The sequence below is a fragment of the Hypanus sabinus genome, chromosome 23 (genome assembly GCF_030144855.1).
Source record: "Hypanus sabinus isolate sHypSab1 chromosome 23, sHypSab1.hap1, whole genome shotgun sequence".
Lineage (NCBI taxonomy): Eukaryota > Metazoa > Chordata > Chondrichthyes > Myliobatiformes > Dasyatidae > Hypanus > Hypanus sabinus.
The window spans coordinates 30,580,606-30,600,824 of record NC_082728.1 but is presented as its reverse complement, the minus strand read 5'-3'; the positions used below and the strand labels follow the sequence as shown (position 1 = coordinate 30,600,824).

At 38.4% G+C, this 20,219-nt stretch overlaps 1 protein-coding gene across 1 annotated transcript in view; it reads left to right on the top strand.

Moving 5' to 3' along the window:
• LOC132380092 (alpha-1,6-mannosylglycoprotein 6-beta-N-acetylglucosaminyltransferase B-like) overlaps nt 1-20,219 on the top strand; it is a 919,103-nt gene that overhangs the window by 685,944 nt on the left and 212,940 nt on the right. Inside the window, exon 9 of the mRNA XM_059948641.1 lies at nt 6,340-6,471. Within this exon, the coding sequence (XP_059804624.1) occupies nt 6,340-6,471 (132 nt within the window). The remainder of the gene's footprint in view (nt 1-6,339; nt 6,472-20,219) is intronic.

Genomic DNA, 20,219 nt, shown 5'->3' with positions numbered 1-20,219 from the left:
GAGAATGTTCAAGTGATTATGCTGGCTGCTTTACTGAAGCAGCGAGAACTATAGACGGAGTCCATAGAGGGGAGTTTGATTCCTGTGATGTGCTGACTTGTGTGCACAACTATCTGCACTTTCTTGCAGTCATGTGCAGAGGTCTTGCCATCATATTGACACAATCACAAAGAAGGTGTGCCTTCTCAACAGTTTGAGGAGTTTGAAATTTCGATAGATGTATAATGGAGTCCATTCTGACTGATGCATCATAGTCTTTATGGAAACTCCAATGCACAAGATGACAAGAAGCTGCAGAAGGTTGTAGACCCAGTCAATTCCATCATGACACAACCTTCCCAACCATCTTCAAGAAACAGATGTCACTGCAATTTGGATATGGCCCAAGTGCGGTGTGAGAGGTCACAGACTTTATGCAAACAGTGTTAAAAGGAAAAGAAAGCAATAAATGCTAGGCCAAACAGGGCTGTTAACTAAAACCCTCAAATGGAAAAAGAAGCCTACACTGTGGCTGAAAAGAACAACTAAGAATAAAATGTCTACCACTAGTCTTCAGTCAGTTGACTCGACAGTCTAGTTTCTCGGGCAAGGCGGAATGCAAGCAGGCAGCGAAGCATTGCTGTGTCCACGAATCAACAAATACTACAACGGAATGAATGGAGTTAAACACTATCACAATGAAAAAATAACTAGCTGACAATGCATATTCATGAGTGCAATTGCCATATCTACTGCATATAAACTGCTTCTTCCCCTCCACTATCAGTTTCTGAACAGGCTACGAATGTTACCTCATTATTGTTGATTTTGCATTATTTATTTGTTTTGTAATCTGTAGTAATTTTATGTCTTTGCTGTCACTAAAGAACAAACTTCAGAAAATATCATACAGTGATAATAAATCTAATCCAGATTCTGATGTCATTTTATTTCCATTACCCATGGTATCATAACCAAACAAAATCTACCAGTTTCCCTCTGTGCACAAATATTTCATTCAACTGTCAGTACCAATTATTATTTGCCAATTATAATAAGGATCTGGCCTCAATGATGGCTATATTACAGATATCGTGGGGTAAATAGTACCCTTTCTACTCGTCCAAGGTGAGGGAAACAAAGATAAAATGGAACTGAACACAAAAGTTTGCCTGGCGGTAGTTTGAAATGCTCGAAAGTATTTTTTTTTAAACAATTAAGAGACTCATTTGAGAAATGATCTTACCTCTTCTCTCCAAAAATGTTATTCAATTTTAACGTTTTAATTCAATTAGTGATTTTAATAATGAGACTAAATTGTAGGAGTCTTGATCACTGAAATTCATTAATTGTACCAAACTTATGGTTCATATGGACTTTACAATATGCGTATTTTGCTTTTACTTTAATTAAGTTGTATTCTGTAAATTTATCATGTTCAAATTATATCACAGAATAATATGCTGGAATTTCTTACAATGCCAGAATCATACTGTAAGACTAACAATTAGGAAATATTAGCTTACAGCTTGTTGAAACGTCTTATTTAATAGTTTGGATTCAGGAAAGTAATTTGATCTGCTCTTATTGGGAGCATGATGCTCATGGGTTGTTTTAAAAGCTCTCGTGCACTTTATAGAAGGAAATCTTAGTCAGTCTGACCAACATTTACTGACAGATACAAAGTAATATGGATGAGTATTAGCTGTGTCTTGGATGTCTCGGACGTAGTGCTGCAACACACAAGGTCACTCACCACCTCTCAGAGTAACCATGGAAATAAATGCAGCCTTGACACCAGTTCTCACATCTTGGTAATTCTAGATAAATTAATATAGTGTTTGGGAAGATGTTAGAGTTAATTATTAAGGATGAAGTCTCAGGGTACTTGGAGGCACGTAGTAAAATAGGCTACAGACAGCATGGTTTCCTCCGGGGAAATCTTACCTGACAAATCTGTTGGAATTTTTTGAAGAAATAACAAGCAGGATAGACAAATGAGAATTGGTTGATGTTGTGCACTTGGATTTTCAGAAGAAATTGACAAAATGCCACACATGAGATTCCTTAACAAGCTACAAGCCCATGGTATTACAGGAAAGAAGCATGGATAAAGCATGGAGGCTGATTGGCAGGAGGCAAAGGGTGGGAATGAAGGGAGTTTTTACTACTTGGCTGCTGGTGGTTAATGGCATTCAACAGGGGGTTGTGTTGAGAATAATTCTTTTCAGATTATATTTCAGCGACTTGGATGATGGAATTAATGGCCTTGTTTGCAGACAATATGAAAATAGGTGGAGGGACAGGTAGTTTTGAAGAAGTAGAGAGTCTACAGAAGGTGTTAAACAGATTAGGAGAATGGGCAAAGAGTTGGGAAGTGTATGGTATTTTCTTCGGTAGAGGAAGTGAAAGGTTTACGATATTAGTGCAATATAAATGCAATATTAGATCTCCTATTAGGAAACGAGTTAGGAAGGGTGAGGGAAGTGTGTGTAGGGGAACATTTTGGTTCCAGTGATCATAACACCATTAATTTCAACTTGATCATGGATAAAGATAGATCTGGTTCTCGGGTTGAGGTTCTAAACTGGAAAAAGGCCAAATTTGAAGAAATGAGAAAGGATCTAAAAAGCATGGATTGGGACAGGTTGTTCACTGTCAAGGATGTTGTTGGTAAGTGGGATGTCTTCAAAGGAGAAATTTTGAGAGTGCAGAGTTTGTATGTTCCTGTCAGGTTTAAAGGCAAAGTGAATAAGAATAAGGAACCTCGGTTCTCTAGGGATATTGGAACTCTGATAAAGAAGAAGAGAGAGACGGATGACACCTATAGGAAACAGGGAGCAAATAAGGTACTTGAGGAGTATAAAATGTACAAAAAAATACTTAAGAAATAAATCAGGAGTGCTAAAAGAAGACATGAGGTAGGTTTGACAGTCAAAGTGAAGGATAATCCAAAGAGCTTCTACAGGTATATTAAGAGCAAAAGGAGAGTAAGGGATAAAATTGGTCCTCTTGAAGATCAGAGTGGTTGGCCATGTATGGAACCAAAAGAAATGGGGGAGATCTTAAATAGGTTTTTTGCATCTATTTACTAAGGAAACTGGCGTGGAGTCAATGGAAATAAGGCAATGGAGGTCATGGAACCTATACAGGTTGAAGAGGAGGAGGTGCTTGCTATCTTGAAGCAAATCAGAGTAGATAAATCCCCAGGTCCTGATGGGGTATTCCCTTGGACCTTGAGGGAGACCAGTGTTGAAATTTCAGGGGCCCTGGCAGATATATTTAAAATATATTCATGGGTGAGGTGTTGGAGGATTGGAGGATAGCTCATTTTGTCCGTTGTTTAAAAAAGGCTCTAAAAGTAATCCGGGAAATTATAGGCCAGTAAGTTTGATGTTGGTAGTAGGTAAATTATTGGAAGGAGTACTAAGAAATAGGATCTACAGCATTTAGATAGACAGGGACTTATTAGGGAGAGTCAACACGGCTTTGTGCGTGGTAGGTCATGTTTAACAAATCTATTAGAGTTTTTTGAGGAGGTTACAAGAAAAGTGGATAGGGAAGGCAGTGGATGTTGTCTACATGGACTTCAGTGTGACCTTAGACAAGGTCCCACATGGGAGGTTAGTTAGGAAGATTCACTCGCTAGGTATACATGGTGAAGTAGTAAATTGGATTAGACATTGGCTCAATGGGAGAAGCCAGAGAGTGGTAGTGGAGGATTGCTACTCTGAGTGGAGGCCTGTGACTAGTGGTGTGCCACAGGGATCAGTGCTAGGTCCATTGTTATTTGTCATCTATATCAATGATCTGGATGATAATGTGGTAAATTGGATCAGCAAATTTGCTGATGATACAAAGATTGGAGGTGTAGTGGACAGGGAGGAAGGTTTTCAAAGCTTGCAGATGGATCTGGACCAGCTGGAAAAATGGGCTGAAAAATGACAGATGGAGTTTAATGCGGACAAGTGTGAGGTATTGCACTTTGGAAGGTCAAACCAAGGTAGAACATACAAGGTAAATGGTAGGACACTGAGGAGTGCAGTAGAACAGAGGCATCTAGGAATACAGATACAAAATTCCCTAAAAGTGGCGTCACAGGTAGATAGGGTAGTAAAGAGAGCTTTTGGTACATTGGCCTTTATAAATCAAAGTATTGAGTATAAGAGTTGGAATGTTATGGTGAAGTTGTATAAGGCATTGGTGAAGCCGAATTTGGAGTATTGTGTTCAGTTTTGGTCACCAAATTACAGGAAGGATATTAATAAGATTGAAAGAGTGCAGAGAAGGTTTACAAGGATGTTGCTGGGACTTGAGAAATTGAGTTACAGAGAAAAGTTAAATAGGTTAGGACTTTATTCCCTGGAGTGTAGAAGAATGAGGGGAGACTTGATAGAGGTATATAAAATTATGATGGGTATAGATAGGGTGAATGCAAGCAGGCTTTTTCCACTGAGACTAGGGGAGAAACAAAAACAGAGGACATGGGTTAGGGGTGAAGGGGGGAAAGTTTAAAGGGCACATTAGTGGGGACTTCTTCACAAAGAGAGTGGTGGGAGTGTGGAATGTGCTGCCAGATGAAGTTGTAAATGTGGGCTCACTTTTAACATTTAAGAAAAACTTGGACAGGTACATGGATGTGAAGTGTATGGAGGGATATGGTCAGGTCAGTGGGACTAGGAAGAAAAATGGTTCGACTCAGCCAAGAAGGGCCAGAAGGCCTTTTTCTGTGCTGTAATGTTCTATGGTTTAACTATTTTCTAAATGGAGAGAAAATACAAAAAGCTTAGATGCAAAAGGACTTGGGAGTCCCTAAAGGTTAATTTGCAGGTTGAGCCTGTGATAAGGAAGACAAATGCAACATTAGCATTCATTTCAAGAGGACGAGAATATAAAAGCAAGGATATAATATTGAGACTTTACTGGTGAGGCCTGACTTGGAGTATTGTGAGCAGTTTTGGGCCCCTTATCTTAGAAAGGATGTGCTGAAACCGGAGAGGATTCAAAGGAGGTTCACAAAAATTATTCCAGCATTAAACAGCTTGTCATACAAAGAACACTTGATAGCTCTGGGCCTGTATTCACCGGAATTTAGAAGAATGAGGGGTGACCTCATTGAAACGATATGAATGGTGAAATGCCTTGATAGAGTGGATGTGGAGAGGATGTTTCCTAGGGTGGAAGTGTCTAAGACCTGAGGACATGGCCTCAGAATCGAAGGGTGCCCTTTTAGAGCAGAGATGAAGAGGAATATCTTTAGCCAGACAGTAGTGAATCTGTGGAATTCTTTGCTTCTCTGTAGGCCAAGTCTTTGTGTATATTTAAAGCAGAGTTTGATAGATTCTAAATTGGTCTGGGCATGAAGGAATGTGGAGAAAAGGCAGGAGACTGGGGCTGAGAGGAAAATTGGATCAGCCATGATGAAATGGCAGAACAGACCCGATGGGCCAAATGGCCTAATTCTGCTACTATATCTTATGGTCTAACGTAGAACTTTTGTAAGGGTGAGTTTTTTTGTATTTTCATCATGTTCTGTAAATTATTTTGTTGAATTCCACGGTGTACCTTTTACAATTTATTTATTCTCTGTGTTGATTCATTTGCAGCTCTGCCTCATATATGCTGGTTGATAATAAATGACCTAATGTAAAAGTAAAAATATATTGTGGCCACTTCTATTTGACAATACAAGCTATGTGTATATTCCAAACAGTAAATTCTAGGTCCCTCATAACATTGCAAATAAAATACAACTCCCACTGAGTGCAAATATCCCAGTAAATGAAGTGTGTGAGAGAAACCAATGCTTTTGTATCTTGCTTATCTAGGCACTCTCAGCACTGCAATATCTTTAACTGCGTCTGTATACACACGCTGACTGTTGAGTTTTACGTCAATGAAGAATCATGATTAACTAATCCATTTTATTTGATTAGCTTTCTCTAAGTCTCTGAAGAATAATCAATAACATTTGTGTAACAACCTGCATTCTCATTGGTGAGACTTCAGAAGTTCCCTCCTTGGATAATTTATTGATCGCCTTCCTCCTGGAGCTTTGTGCAGATGAGGCCCAGAGCATGCAACAGATACTTAATACCATAATCTGTTTGTGTTTCAGAGTTTACACACAAAAAGACAAACCTTTTTTTTCCCCCTGGTAATCAGAAATCTCTGACTAAAAATTCAGCCCGCTGTCACTTATGCTAAATAGTGATTTCCCTTGTATTCTGATTCTTAAATTAGGTTCAAAGTAATTAAATTTATATCTTATCTCTCAGGGATCTTGTTAAGATAAAAAGCCTGATTTGCGAAAGATATGCTAACATACTTTTCAGTGCATTTATTGTTCTCGCTGATTAGTTTCCTAGGTGTACCTCCTGGAAGAGGAAGTTGCCCTCTGACTGGACCATTGACCTTTGACATCATTTACACAGACTATCATGGACTTCAACAAATGAAACAACACATGGGTCTCTCCTTCAAAAAATACAAGTAAGTGGTAAAATTTGAATGAATATTCCAAAAATATGTAAACTATGTAGCATCATAAAACTAACAAAGCTTTGAACCAGTCATATACATATTCTACTTTATTCAAAAATGCATTTGTTTGTGTAAACTAGAATATGCTTGTGAAGGCGTAATACCCAATTAATTGTTCATTGTAATATGCAAAGCATTTTCTTTTCTTTCTTTTTCAATCTTTTTATTGAGTTTCATATAAATATAAAAAAAACATAACATAATAATGAATAGGTTATGAATACAATAGACTTGAAATTACATTAATAATAAGATAATGATATCCTATTGAACATCAACAAAAAAAAAGTACATTAATCAATCGAGTCTATATAATTATATATGAAAAAAAAAACAAAAATAATCGTCAAAAGAAAAAAAAATTGAAAATATATAAAAGAGAACATATATATGGAAAAAAACACTAAACTAAACTAACATGGGCAATAATAACAGTTTATAAGTAGCAAAGCATTTTGAAAGATAACATCAAAAAAGAAAAGTTGTTTTACGTTAATAATGGTGATTTAGAGCAGTGTTATCTCATTTGCTATACAATTGTTGCTTTTGCTGTCAGACTCAATTGTTTATTGACTATGGTAATTTTAGTTGTGGAATCTTTTGATTTACAAGATGCAAAATTATCAATCCTTTAGAATTTGGTGAGAATTGGCATTTTGAAATAACGATGCTAATACCATGATATAGAGAATGTGAAAAAAAATCACTGATTTCTTTAAACGTGTCTGGATTTTCAGTTGATCATTAAGCCACTTGAACTTATCAGTTCACTCTCTTTGATGCCCACAAGCCCTTATGGAGTGAAGAGCCTTTTCAATCAGAGTCTACTCACCAGAGATGCTTTGAGTAACACTTCAGTCTTGGCCCCAAGCTTACCACTGCCAAATTATTAGGAGTCTTTGCATTTGTAAACATTCAAATAAAAAGTGAATGTTAATATAATATTCATTGATAAAAGTAACATTTAAATAAAGAACAGAAGTATTAGGAGTATCTGGAACAAGCTGCCAGAGGAAACGATAGAAACAAATAACATTACATCTAAAAGGCATTTTGAACAGGTATTTAGACGGGAAAGACATAGGGGGATATAGGCTTAATGTAACCTGATTCCCTCTCTATGGCTTTCCTATCCAAGTGGGATTAACAGAGGCAATCAATAGAAGTCAGCATGAATGAGTTGGGCCAAAAAAGCTCTTTCTGTGCTTTGTTTCTGTGATTCCATGAAGGAAACTATTAAATGTATTTAAGTAAACTCAATAAGAAAAGGAAATTAGCATGTAATTATGTTTCTCTCCAGTTAATTTTTTTTCATTAAAATTACAAGGGTCTCCGAGCTTTCTCAAGTGGGCAGATTTCCAAGCCTAGTACTATGAATTCAGTGAAAGTTTATTATCCTTCACTGAACTCCATGAAAAATCAATATGTCCTATTGGCACCTGTAAATCCTGAGCTTTCACACCATCTCAAGGTATAAGCTAGCATTCAACCTTGTATGTTTTCTGGCTTGGGGATAACATTTATATAAAGTACCACTGCAACTATTTAATTTGGAGGCATTTTAGCATCTAAAAAGGCCAACAATGAATGGTGCTGTGGGGCACCAAATATTAGTTTCAATGTAGTTAATTTTTAAGCATTGCAGAACTTTCTGTTGTGTATTTCCACTGAATTATATTCTTATTAATTTCTTAGTTTTGGCCTGTAAGTGTTACTGAATGTTGCACTGTTGAAACAAAGGAACGCAGTGAAGCTAAAATACATACAGTGGATTCCAGTTAAGTGTGCCGTCGGTTAATTAGAGCAGCCGCTTATTTGAAACAATTCTTAAAGAGCAAGATAGTTGAGATTCCTTTTGTTTATTTGGGACAACATGCCACTTCATTGGGGCAGGAGACCGTTGCCAAACATTTTCTAACTAGCATCAGGCACGTACATTTGTGTGGCCATTAGACACGTACATTTGTGTGGCCATTAGACACTATACTGTAGGTAAGTGCGCAGTTTCTAAATAGCATCAGTTGTGTGTGCTTGAGTTCAAAAAGCAGCAATTTTTGTCAAGAAGTAAGCATTAAAACAATTGGTGTTACCAGAAATGGCTGGGAGTGCAAGTGAAATGATTTTCACTATTTCAACAAGTTATAGACTACGAAAAATTTGAAGGTATCAACAATCATCTTGAATGTTACAATAAAAATAAAGACTTGGAGGATGCAATCATCCATAGCATTATATGAGGGCAGTGCATTAACTACACTTGGTGTTGACATTGGTTTTGTTCATTTACAGTCAATCAAAAGAATGTGGCAGCATACACTGGATGAACTATTAAGAACTAATACAGTTTTATAATACAGTACAGATAATGTTCTAATTTGTTCTAATCTGTACTTCATTTCAAGACACAATTTTTTACTCAGTTAAATGGTAGTTCGTCTTTTTTTAATACCTTCTTAACTATTTCCATGAAACTTCAGCTAATTGGGGTAGCTGCTAAATTGGGGCAAAATGTACTGGGTCCTAATGTGTCCCAATTAACTGGAATCAATTAGTAAGTTATCAATTGTATAAGTTATTATGAAAAGGAAAATCTTCTGAACATGTAGATTTGGAAGTTGAATATGGAGGATTATTGGGAATGAAAAACATCATATCTCTTCACAACAGGATTTCAAAATTCACAATTTTTTAAGGCTTCTGAATCTGCATTATTAACATGAAACTTTTTTAGGTATAGATTTGCATTAGGAATACGGCAATTTAAAATTTATGTCTTGCAAAAAGAATCTTAATAATAACATATAATTTATTTGGTATCCTGGGTAAGCCTTTACACTGAATGCACAACTGCTTCAGAATGTCAATGCAAGAGATGGAGATAGATAAATATTAGTCACCTTCCATAAGACTTGCATAAAAGTTGTCCAGGAAAACTTGCTTGCCTCAGAGTCACTTTTGCTCACAGATGGTCTGATAGCATCAAAATGACATTTTTCACTTTGCTGATGACATTACCTGGTACAGACTGTTTCCATCTTAAGATAAAAAGGCATCTAAATCACTGCAGGCAGAACTGAACAGTAGACCAAAAATAGTGCTGGCTTGAATGTCAATAAGTCCAAGTCAATTCCACTGTTGAGAAAGATGAATCACAGAATAGGTCCCTTTACTCAACTGAAAAAAAATGCAGACATTTGACTCTTTGCTTCTAAATCACATTTTGCTGCCTTGAAGCAATACACAACAAAAGCAAAAATAACTGGAAAATGTAGGTGTGTGGAAGGCATAATAGTTTTCTTTAAAGCTTGACTTGCAAAATAATAGGATATTGGAGATCAAAAATACTGCAGATGCTGGACATTCAAAATAAAAATAGAAAATGCTCAACAGGCTGAATCAGTGGGAAGAGGAACAGAGTTAGCATTTCAGGTCAAAGACCCTTTATCAGAACTAGGAAAAGGATAAAGGAAGCTTTTTAAGCTGCAGGGAGATAGGGAGGGAGTGAAACTGGGAGTGATATCAAGTGTTTTACAGCATGCTGTAGGGAAAATCCATCTGTTAATCTAAATTCAGAAAACTCAAAAAAAAAGTTAATAATTCATTTGATGAGAATTGTCTGCTTCATGCTTGAGTATATCTCCTACAACAGTGACAAGAGTGTTTGCTTTCATAATCTTAAATGATATTAACAGGAGCCACTCGCAATGCTAATTTAGGTTTCTAGACATAACAGCAACACAAGCTATTATAAGTCTTAAAAAAAAACATCAGGTTGCAGCTACATTCCCTTTTACCCTTTTCTTAAGGCCCTCGGCTTTTTAGTGTATTCAACTGAAAAAAGCAATTAATTGCTTCCCTTGGGTTGCTGAAGTATGTGGTAGCAATCTACAAATAATCACTTATGATCTAGTGTAAAGCCTTTCAGCATTTTCAGCATTGCAATCTATTTGTCTTGTTTAAACAAATCAGTTGTACATGTGTATTGTAGCTAATAATGACAGCAATATGTAAGCATACAAGTGATTTGTGACGTTGCTAATGCCTAAAGTATTTATAAAATAATTAACACCCTCAATGTCGCAAAAACAAAGGAGCTGGTTGTGGACTTGATGCACCATCAATAAATCTCTGAGACATGAGGCAAGATGTTGGCTTTTATTGACTGGAAGAAAGAACAAGCAGTAGTTGACCACCATACTACATCCTGGAGAATGAGGGCCGGGCTCAGGCCTCAATCACCTTTATACCGGGGTCTGTGGGAGGAGCCACAGGAGCAGTCAGCAGGGGGGGGGGCATGTCCAGACAGGTATATGTAGTTCACCACAGCACTACAGGAGGAACTGAGACAGGCTAACCCCTATTGATGTCAATGGATCTGGGGTTGAGAGGGTGAACAGCTTTAAGTTCCTTGGCATAAACATCAATGAGGATCTCACACGGTCTGTACGTACTGGCTATGTGGTGAAAAAGGCACGACAGGACCTCTTTCACCTCAGACGATTGAAAAAGTTTGATATGGGCCCCCGAATCCTAAGAACTTTCTACAGGGGAACAATTGAGAGCATCCTGACTGGCTGCCTGGTATGGGAACTGTACTTCGCTCAATCGCAGGTCTCTGTGGAGAGTGGTATGGACAGCCTAGCACATCTGTGGATGCGAACTTCCCACTATTCAGGACTTTTACAAGACAGGTGTGTAAAAAGAGCCTTAAGGATCTTTGGGGACTGAATCACCCTAACCACAAACTGTTCCAGCTGCTACCATTCAGGAAATGGTACTGCAGCATAAAACCCAGGACCAACAGGCTCCGGGACAGCTTCTTCCACCAGACCATCAGACTGCTTAATTCATGCTGGTGCAACCGTATTTCTATGTTATATTGACTATACTGTTGTATATAATATTTATTATAAATTTACTATAAATTGCACATTTAGACGGAGATGTAATGTAAAGATTTTTACTCCTCATGTATATGAAGGGTATAAGTAATAAAGTCAATTCAATTCAATTCAATTCCATTTTAGAATAAAGGGTACATTAAAGGCTTTACAGAAGTGATAATGATTTATCCATTGATAGGTTAATTGGTCATTTCTAGATTTTCTTGTTAAATGAAAACAATATTATAATATATAGAGAAGTTCAGTTCATATAGGCAAACTAAAAAGCAAAATTCCCCAAAATTCCAAAGTACTTTGTGATAATTTACTTGGACTTCAGAACTTTAATATTGAAAAATTCTGGCTTGTATTGTTAGTAAAGTGCTTGATCATTAGACAATGGATATAGATCAATTTAGAGATTAGTTTCATGGATAAAATTTGATTATATTCTACATTAAGCTGAATAATTCAGTCTCTGTTCAAAAGAACCTTCACAATCTCCTAACCAATAGAAAAAAAATACAAAAAGACATCATATTAATTTATCGATCCCTGCCTGCTACACTTTTGACTTTAAGGACTATATATGAAATTCTCCTAAATTACTTTCAGGAGACTGTATCTAATAAAGTGGCCACTGAGTGTACATTCATAGTCTTCTGCTGCTGTAGCCCATCCTCTTCAAGGTTTGATGTACTGTGCATTCAGAGATGCTCTTCTGGACAGCACTGCTGTGACACTTGGTTAATTGAATTACTGTCGCGTTCCTGTCAGCTTGAACCAGTCTGGTCATTCTCCTTAGACCTTTCCGGTTAACGAGGCTTTTTCACCCACAGAACTGCCACACACTGGATTTGTTTTCTTGCACCATTGCACCATTCTGTGTAAACTCTGTTGACTGATGTGCACAAATCTCCCAGGAGATCAGCAGTTTCTGAGATACTCAAACCACCCCACCTTGCACCAACAATCATTCCACAGTCAAAGTGACTTAGATCATATTTCTTCCCCAGTCTGGTGTTTGAACAGCATCTTCAGACCCAACATCAACTCTTCACCATGTCTGCATGCTTTTATGCATCGAATTGCTGCCCCATGATTGGCTGATTAGATATTTACATTAATGAGTAAGTGTAACCAATTAAGTGCCCACTGAGTGTATGTGCAGAAATCGTGATACAAGATTAACCTTTCATGTTGAGTGTAATGAAGTCAACACATGAATAGTGTGGTACCTGCTCATCATAATGAATGCACCACTTATCTTGACATAGTTATATATTCTTTGGCCGGAAAATAATAGACCTGCATGATTTAAATGGTGCCCACACCTCTTAAAATTGAGCTGCAAAGGGAACAACAGAAACAGTGCAGAAGGGCACAGCATGGACAAGAGATTGTTCCAATGTTTCTTGTTGTCCCATTGAAGGTCTTGGTGAAGAAGATGGAAAAGAGGACAGAATGTGAGCTCCTGATCTTTCCACAGATGCTGTTTGAGTACTTCAGTATTTTCTGTTCCTTTTAAGTTTCTAGTCAAGGGAGATCTGTGTGTTCATGTGTAACATATCTGAGCTTCTATAACGTTGCCTCAGTAAAATCCATCAACTCCTGTTGCCACAATTGGTCAAGAGTTATCTCAAGCTGACACGTTTAGATGTGATAAACAAAAAATGACTGTCAATGCTGGAAATTTGGGATGAAAATAAAAAGGTACTGGAAACAATCAGCATGTCAGGGGGTGTCTGTGGAAAGACAAACAGTTAATTCTTCAGGTTAAGAGCCCTTCAGTTAGATATGCCCGTATACGTCCTTCCTAGAGCAGCATCTCAGTTTGCTGTTGCTATTACATGATGGGATTTTATGGTGGCTATTTATCCAAAGAGAACTGACCATGTTTCAGTCTCCTAAGTCCATCTGGAGAAACAAACATGATTTACAGGTTTACTGCTGTCGGGTCTCATTTACTGTGAACACGTTGTTTTGTATGTTCCAAATATCCCCATTCTGGAACCAAAAAGGGTTCCAATTTTTCTACATCCAACTGATATTCTGCGTATTCTGTGGCTGCTGAAATGTAGAGCCAAAAGGAAAGAAGTAATAGGAAAGGGGAAGGTAAGTTATACATCCCCTTTCTGTCTGGACAGCTTTATGAAGAACTCAGCTGCCTTTTATTGTAACAGCATGCAATTCCACTCAGATATTAAGTGACTGGTTCGCTAATGGAAACTCTGAATCCAGTTGTAGTGTAGTCTGAGCCCACAGACTTATGACTGTGGTGGGATGAGCACGAAGCCATCAGCAGTGTAGGTGCCACACACCTCAATGTTCCTTGACAGAAGATGCAGGCCATTTGGCAGGCTTTATTTCATTGTACAACCCCACAGCCATCTTCCTTACACTGAGCTATCAAAGTTCTTATTTGACATCCCTGCAGAAAATATTGTGTGAAGCCCTTCAGTGATCTGGAACTTTTCCCTCTGCCTTAGTTCCAAGTCATTCTTGCGTTGGAGAGAAAAGTGCGGGGCAGTCACCAGTCTAGGCTTAGAACATAGACTGTTCCACACAACTGACAAGTCACGTGTGTTGCTCCAAGTCATTCTTGCCTGGTGTCTCAGCAGAAGGAGATCCCACCTCATTGTTGCCCCTGAGTTAAGCAAGGGTTCAAAACTTGAGCTGATACCACAACTACAAAATGAAGTAAGGCTGCAGCTTCCATACTACTGTCTGATTGCCTCTCCACCACTGTTTCAATCAGTTTCACGGACAAATGAAGGGCAGTAGGGTCGAGGGATAAGGCATAATCTGGGGTTGGGTGGCAAAAATATAAGAGTAGCCAGCTAATGCTAACAGTGGTTTGCAAGGCAAACACGAGGAAATCTGCAGATGCTGGAAATTCAAGCAACACACACAAAATGCTGGTGGAATGCAGCAGGTCAGGCAGCATCTATAGGGAGAACTGCTGTCGACGTTTTGGGCCGAGACCCTTCATCAGGACTTGACGAAGTTTGCAAGTTAGTGTGGACTCTAGTGAGACTTTGGGCTAAGGAAACCATTCCCCTTGATGCTTTCCGTCCATTAGCCAGCACTGTATATTGCTGGCTAGAATAATCAGGCACTTATGTCCTCACTCCATCATAGTGAACAGTTAAGTGTGGGTCTGAGGTTTATAGCAGTGCCTATTTTGTGAAAGTGCAGAAAATGCATGATTGCTAGGTATGAGTCCTGATTATTTAAATTTACTGCCATGTAATTGAACAATTTGTGAGACTCATGGTGCATTTGATAGGATGATTGAAAATTTATTCACTGCCTTTGATAATATGTGTGAGATAAAAACACATGAAATGCTGAAGGAAATCAGCAGCTCAGGCAGCATCCATGGAAATAAACCAACAGTTGACATTTCAGGCTGAGATCCTTCTTCAGGATTGGAAAGGAGGGAGAAAGATGTTAGAGTAAGGTGGAGTGAGGGAAGGAGGGAAGTTAGAAGGTGGTAGCTGAAACCAGGATGGTTGGGAGAACTCCTCACCTGCCTATTAGCTTTCCATGGTGCCCCTCCTCCTTCCCTTTCTACCTTGATCCACTCTTCTCTCCTATCAGATTCCTTCTTCTCCAGCCCTTTGCCTTTTCCACCTATCACCTCCCTGCTTCTTAATTCATCCCCTCCTCCACCAATCTAGCATCACCTGTTAGCTTCTAGCTTGTCCTCCTTCTTGTCCCCCACCTCCTCCGGCACCTTCCCCCTTCCTTTCCAGTCCTGATGAAGGATCTCAGCCCAAAATGTCGACTGTTTATTCATTTCCATAGATGTTGCCTGACATCCTGAGCTCAACAGCATTTTGTGTGTGTTGTTCTGGGTTTCCAGCATCTGCAGAATCTCTTGTGTTTATAAACCTGATTGTGAGCTCCACTTGATCTTACTGCAGATGCTGCCTGAGCATTTCAGTATTCTTTGCTATTTTTTCATTTCCAGCAAGGGAAGATCTTACTGTGTGTTCATGTGTAAGATACCTGAGCTTCTATAAAGATGCCTCAATAAAATGCATCAACTTCTGTAGACACCTTCTAGCTTGCACTCCTTCCTCTCCCTCCACCTACTTATTCTGACGTCTTCCCCCTTCCTTTCCAAACGTGACGAAGGGTCTCAGCCCAAAATACTGACTATGTATTCATTTCCATAGATGCTGCCTGACCTGCTGAAGTCCTCACATTCAGTGATCTCTCATTGGACTTCTTTGTTTACCTTTCAGCCAGAGATTCAGTTTTTATTGCATTAAACATTATCCTTCACTGAACTCATTAAGGAGATGCAACTTCCTCTTGTGAACCCCATTCCCTTCTCCTGTATACCAACAGCATGTCCTATAAAATTCCTGACTGTTTATTCGTCTGATTATTCTGCACTGTCTTTCTGATATACATGCCTGGGAGCAGTTGTTATTGGCTGCAGTATCTCCAGCAGCCATTACCCCATCATCCCCACGCACTTAGACAATTTGTGCCAAATTTAATAAGTGCCAAACACTCAAAATTTGCAGCAAAAGCAAAAAGAAATGAACCAACAAAACTGGGCTCTAAGTAGCTTATTTTAAATATCTCATTAAATAGCACTGATTACCAGTCCCTCCTGCTGTTTTATGCTTGCATAGCTTCACATGTTTAAGGGAGTACACTGGTGGAGGCATCGGGCTTTAAAATGGCAATACAGTTGTCAGATTAGAGTTACACATTTATTTTCATCAATAGTTGCCTGCTGTGTTTATTTCCAATGTGTTCTGTAGGTACATACCGACGCTCACCATTATAGTATTTCCCAGAACCTTGTGACATAAGTGCCATTTGAGTCACAAAATGACTCTCATAAAATCTAAAAGACACTATAATTTTGACCCTCAGAGATTTTTGGGAAGAACAAACTTTGAAGAGAGGATCTAATTCTAGAATCAGAAGCAAATCGTACTAGAGACTCTGCAGATGTTGGAAATCTGCAACAAACACAAAATACTGGAAGAACTCAGTAGGTCAGACAGCATCTATGGAAAGGAATAGACCATAAGACATCGGAGCAGAATTAGGCCATCGGGCCCATATAGTCAGCGTTGAGGGCTGAGACACTTCGTCAAGTCTGGAAAGGAAGGGGGGAAAAGACAAAATAAGAAAGTGGGAGAGGGGAAGAAGAACAATCTAGAAAGTGATAGGTGAAGCCAGGTGAGGTGAAAAGTAGGTGAGTGGGGGATAGGGCGAAGTAGGGAAAGGCTGGGAAGTGATAGGAGGAAAAGATAAATGGCTGATCAAGAAGAATTCTGATAGGAGAGAAGAATGGACCATGAGAGAAAGTGAAAATGGAAGGGAACCAGGAAGATGATCAGCAGGTGAGAAGAAGAAAAGAGGTAAGAGAAGAGCCAAAGTGGGAAATGGAATTAGAGAGAAGGGGGAGGGGGATAAATTACTGGAAGTTAGAGAAATCAATGTTCATACCATCAGGTTGGAGGCTACCCAGATGGAATATGAAGTGTCACTCCTCCAACCTGAGTGTGACCTCATCATGGCAGTAGAGAAAGCCATGGACTGACAGGTTGGTATGCAAATGGGGATCAGAATTAAAATGATTTGCTGCCACAAACAGAACAGAACAAAATAGTCCCCCTATCTGCATCAGGTTTCACTGACACAGAGGAGGCTGCACAGGGAGCACCAGATACAGCAGATGAAATCACCCTGACAGATTCACAGGTGAAATGTTGCCTCACCTGGAAGGACTGTCTGGGGCGCTGAATGGAGGTGACAGAGGAAGTGAATGGGCAGGTGTAGCACCACTGCTGTTACAGGTTTAAGTGCCAGCAGGGAAATCAGTGGGGAGGGATGAATAGACGAAGGAATAATGGAGCGAGTTATCCCTGCGGAGAGGGGGGAGCTAAAGATGTGTTTGGTGATAGGATCCCATTGAAGTTGGTGTGCTGGATGCAGCATTTTGTATGTCTTACTCTGAAACAGGAAGTCCACGTATAGTTCTTTTTTAACAGTGATTTGATCTCATTGTTTGAGTGCTCATATTCCACTGTTGAAATTACTTTAGGACAACAATCCACATCCTTCCTGCCGAGTTTCTGAAATGCCACTGGCCCAATTCCTTTCTCGTCATAAACACAAAAGATTCTGCAGATGCTGGAAATCCAGAGCAACAGACACAAAATGCTGGAGGACCTCAGCAGGTCATGCAGCACATTTTGGGCCAATGCTCTTCATCAGGACCTTCCTCGTTACTGTTTCCCTCAGGCTGGTTTCTCCCCTGCATGCAGCTGCCTGCTAGTTTCCCATTCTCACCTCTTTTTATGCTTCTTCCCTGCTGCTCTCCAGTTAGATTTCATATTACAGACCATCCCCTTATCAACTCTTCAAACCCAGAATTTTGATTCTGTAAATCACAAAGGATTATCAAATGTGTCATTGATGCATCAGTGTCACTACTAGCTTAAAACAAGTTACAAGCTAGCAGATTAGCTTGGATTGACAAGGAAATAAACTTTCAATATCCTGATCCCAGTGTTACCACGTATTACCTTAAAGATGGGGAAACCCGAACTTCGAGATTAATTATTGTATTTTTGAAGGGGGATTCAGTTAAGCTCCCGATCAAAGGTACATCTTCGGTCCCTAGAACATTTGGATGAGATTTGCAATGGCAATGCCACTGAATGCCAAATTAATTTAGTCATACCCTCCCTTGTTGGAGAATATCATTGTTTGGCACTTATTCATGCAATAAATCAAAGAAGCTTAACCATCTGCTGCAGTATGTGTCCAAGAACTACCTCATTATCTGAAGGAATGTAAATGGAACTTATCACCATACAGTCATTAGCAAACATCCCTTTCTTGACCCTGTGATTAAGAAGGAATTGATGATACAGCTGTCAGATTGACCTTAACCCACTCAGCTGAGGAATTACTGCAAATATGTTCAGTTACAATGATAATTGATCTCCAACAATCACAAATATTTTCCTTTGTATGAAGAATACTGAGAGCTTTTCAATTTACTTCCCTAAAATTTATGGGCCAGGTCCTTTTAGAGTTCTACCCTTTATCCATACTTGATCAAGACTGCCTGGAGACTATTTGATCCAAACAAATACTTTAGGTGAAAGGTTTATTGGTAAGGAGATGCTGCATGTTGATATTGACTTCTGTCACTTTGTTGATGTTTGCAGACTAATGAAGCAACAATTACTTGGATTTATTTGTCCTAACTGAAGAAGTTAAAACCTCCCCAAATATTAATTTGCTATTTTTCATTAATAAATTAATTTTCTTTTTTTAACTTTGTTGCAATTTTATTCCATCATTTATTTCACTCTATTTCATTATTTTACTCAACATCCCTTTGGGGTACCATAACAAAGATATATTTGCTGTATGCAGCATATTCCTCACTCATTATTAAGCAATGTATTGGATATAACAATGTACATATCAGGGAATTTCTACCTGAGAACATCCGAAATAGCAATGCTATTCAAATTACTTAATTGCTGAAAATCAATGTTTTTCATTTTAAATCATTTATTTCACTTGATCAGTCTGGATATTACTTTCTTATATGAGAAATGGCTTAAACTTATCGCTTAAGCTTGCATCTTTAGAGATTCAGGTCTGAACAAACATAGGGATAGGAGTATTAATATAATTTGCACTTGTGTAATATCTATATTTAGAGACTACTCCTTAAGCTGCAAGTGTGAATTCATGGAATCCTCTTCATTGTAATATGAAAAGTAATTGTGTGTAAGAGGCAGTCCATGTCTCTCTCCTGAAAAAATACCACTTAAACTGTGATTTTGCTTGTTTTAAGGACTTGTAATAGAAATCTGTTGAACTGAGCACATTGTATTTGCATAAAGCACATTTTGCCAAAATGTTCAAATAATTTTCTCTAGGGGGTTTGTTGCGCATAAAATTGCAAGATCAGAGCTGGATTAGAAGGTCAGAAAGTCCTATGATGAGGAGCCATATGCAAATCTGAGTCCCATCATAAAACTCACTGTAAACAATGTTACCAATCTTTGTCGATTATCACCAGGAATGAAATAATTATTTCCTCAGCACAGCTGTCAGCAATCCAGGCAAAATACATGGCGATGAAGTCTGAGGGCCTTCTTTGATTGCTGAATTTACTCAAGCAAGTCACTTCAAATTCTAGCCTTATAAGAGATCGCAAAAGTTTAAGGTCAATGCAGAGAAATCAAACACTCTAACAATGGCCAATATTACAGAGAATGGTCTAGGATTAGTAATGGGTTAAATTTGCAGTAATAGCAGGTACGTCTATGAATAGCTTAATTATTTATGATAATTACAGCATTTCTTTTTTGACCCTTTGATTATTCAAGCATAATGTTAAAGAAGTGTCATTCTTTCTGCTAAAAAACAGCTTGATAAATTAAGGACTAGAGAAAACAATTTAACACCAGGGAAACTGAATTACTTTGAGGAGTTGGTGCATGTAGAGTAACTGATGTATATATAGGATTGTTCTTGCTGTGAAATGACTGCCATTGAAATATTCACTGATTTGGTATATAGTTCCCTTAATTCTAATTAGATGTTGACAGTAAATTATTTCCATGATATTATAGTGAAGGGAATCTGGATATTCAACACACAAAAGAAAAAATCATATGCTATTTTATATTGTTGTGTATGTGTGACAAGAATAGGCAGCTCAATTTATTTATAGTGCACTGTGTTATGGTTTGCTTCATTATTCTGGCTATTGTAAACATTTTATTTGCCCGTTTCTTCATGCGTTTT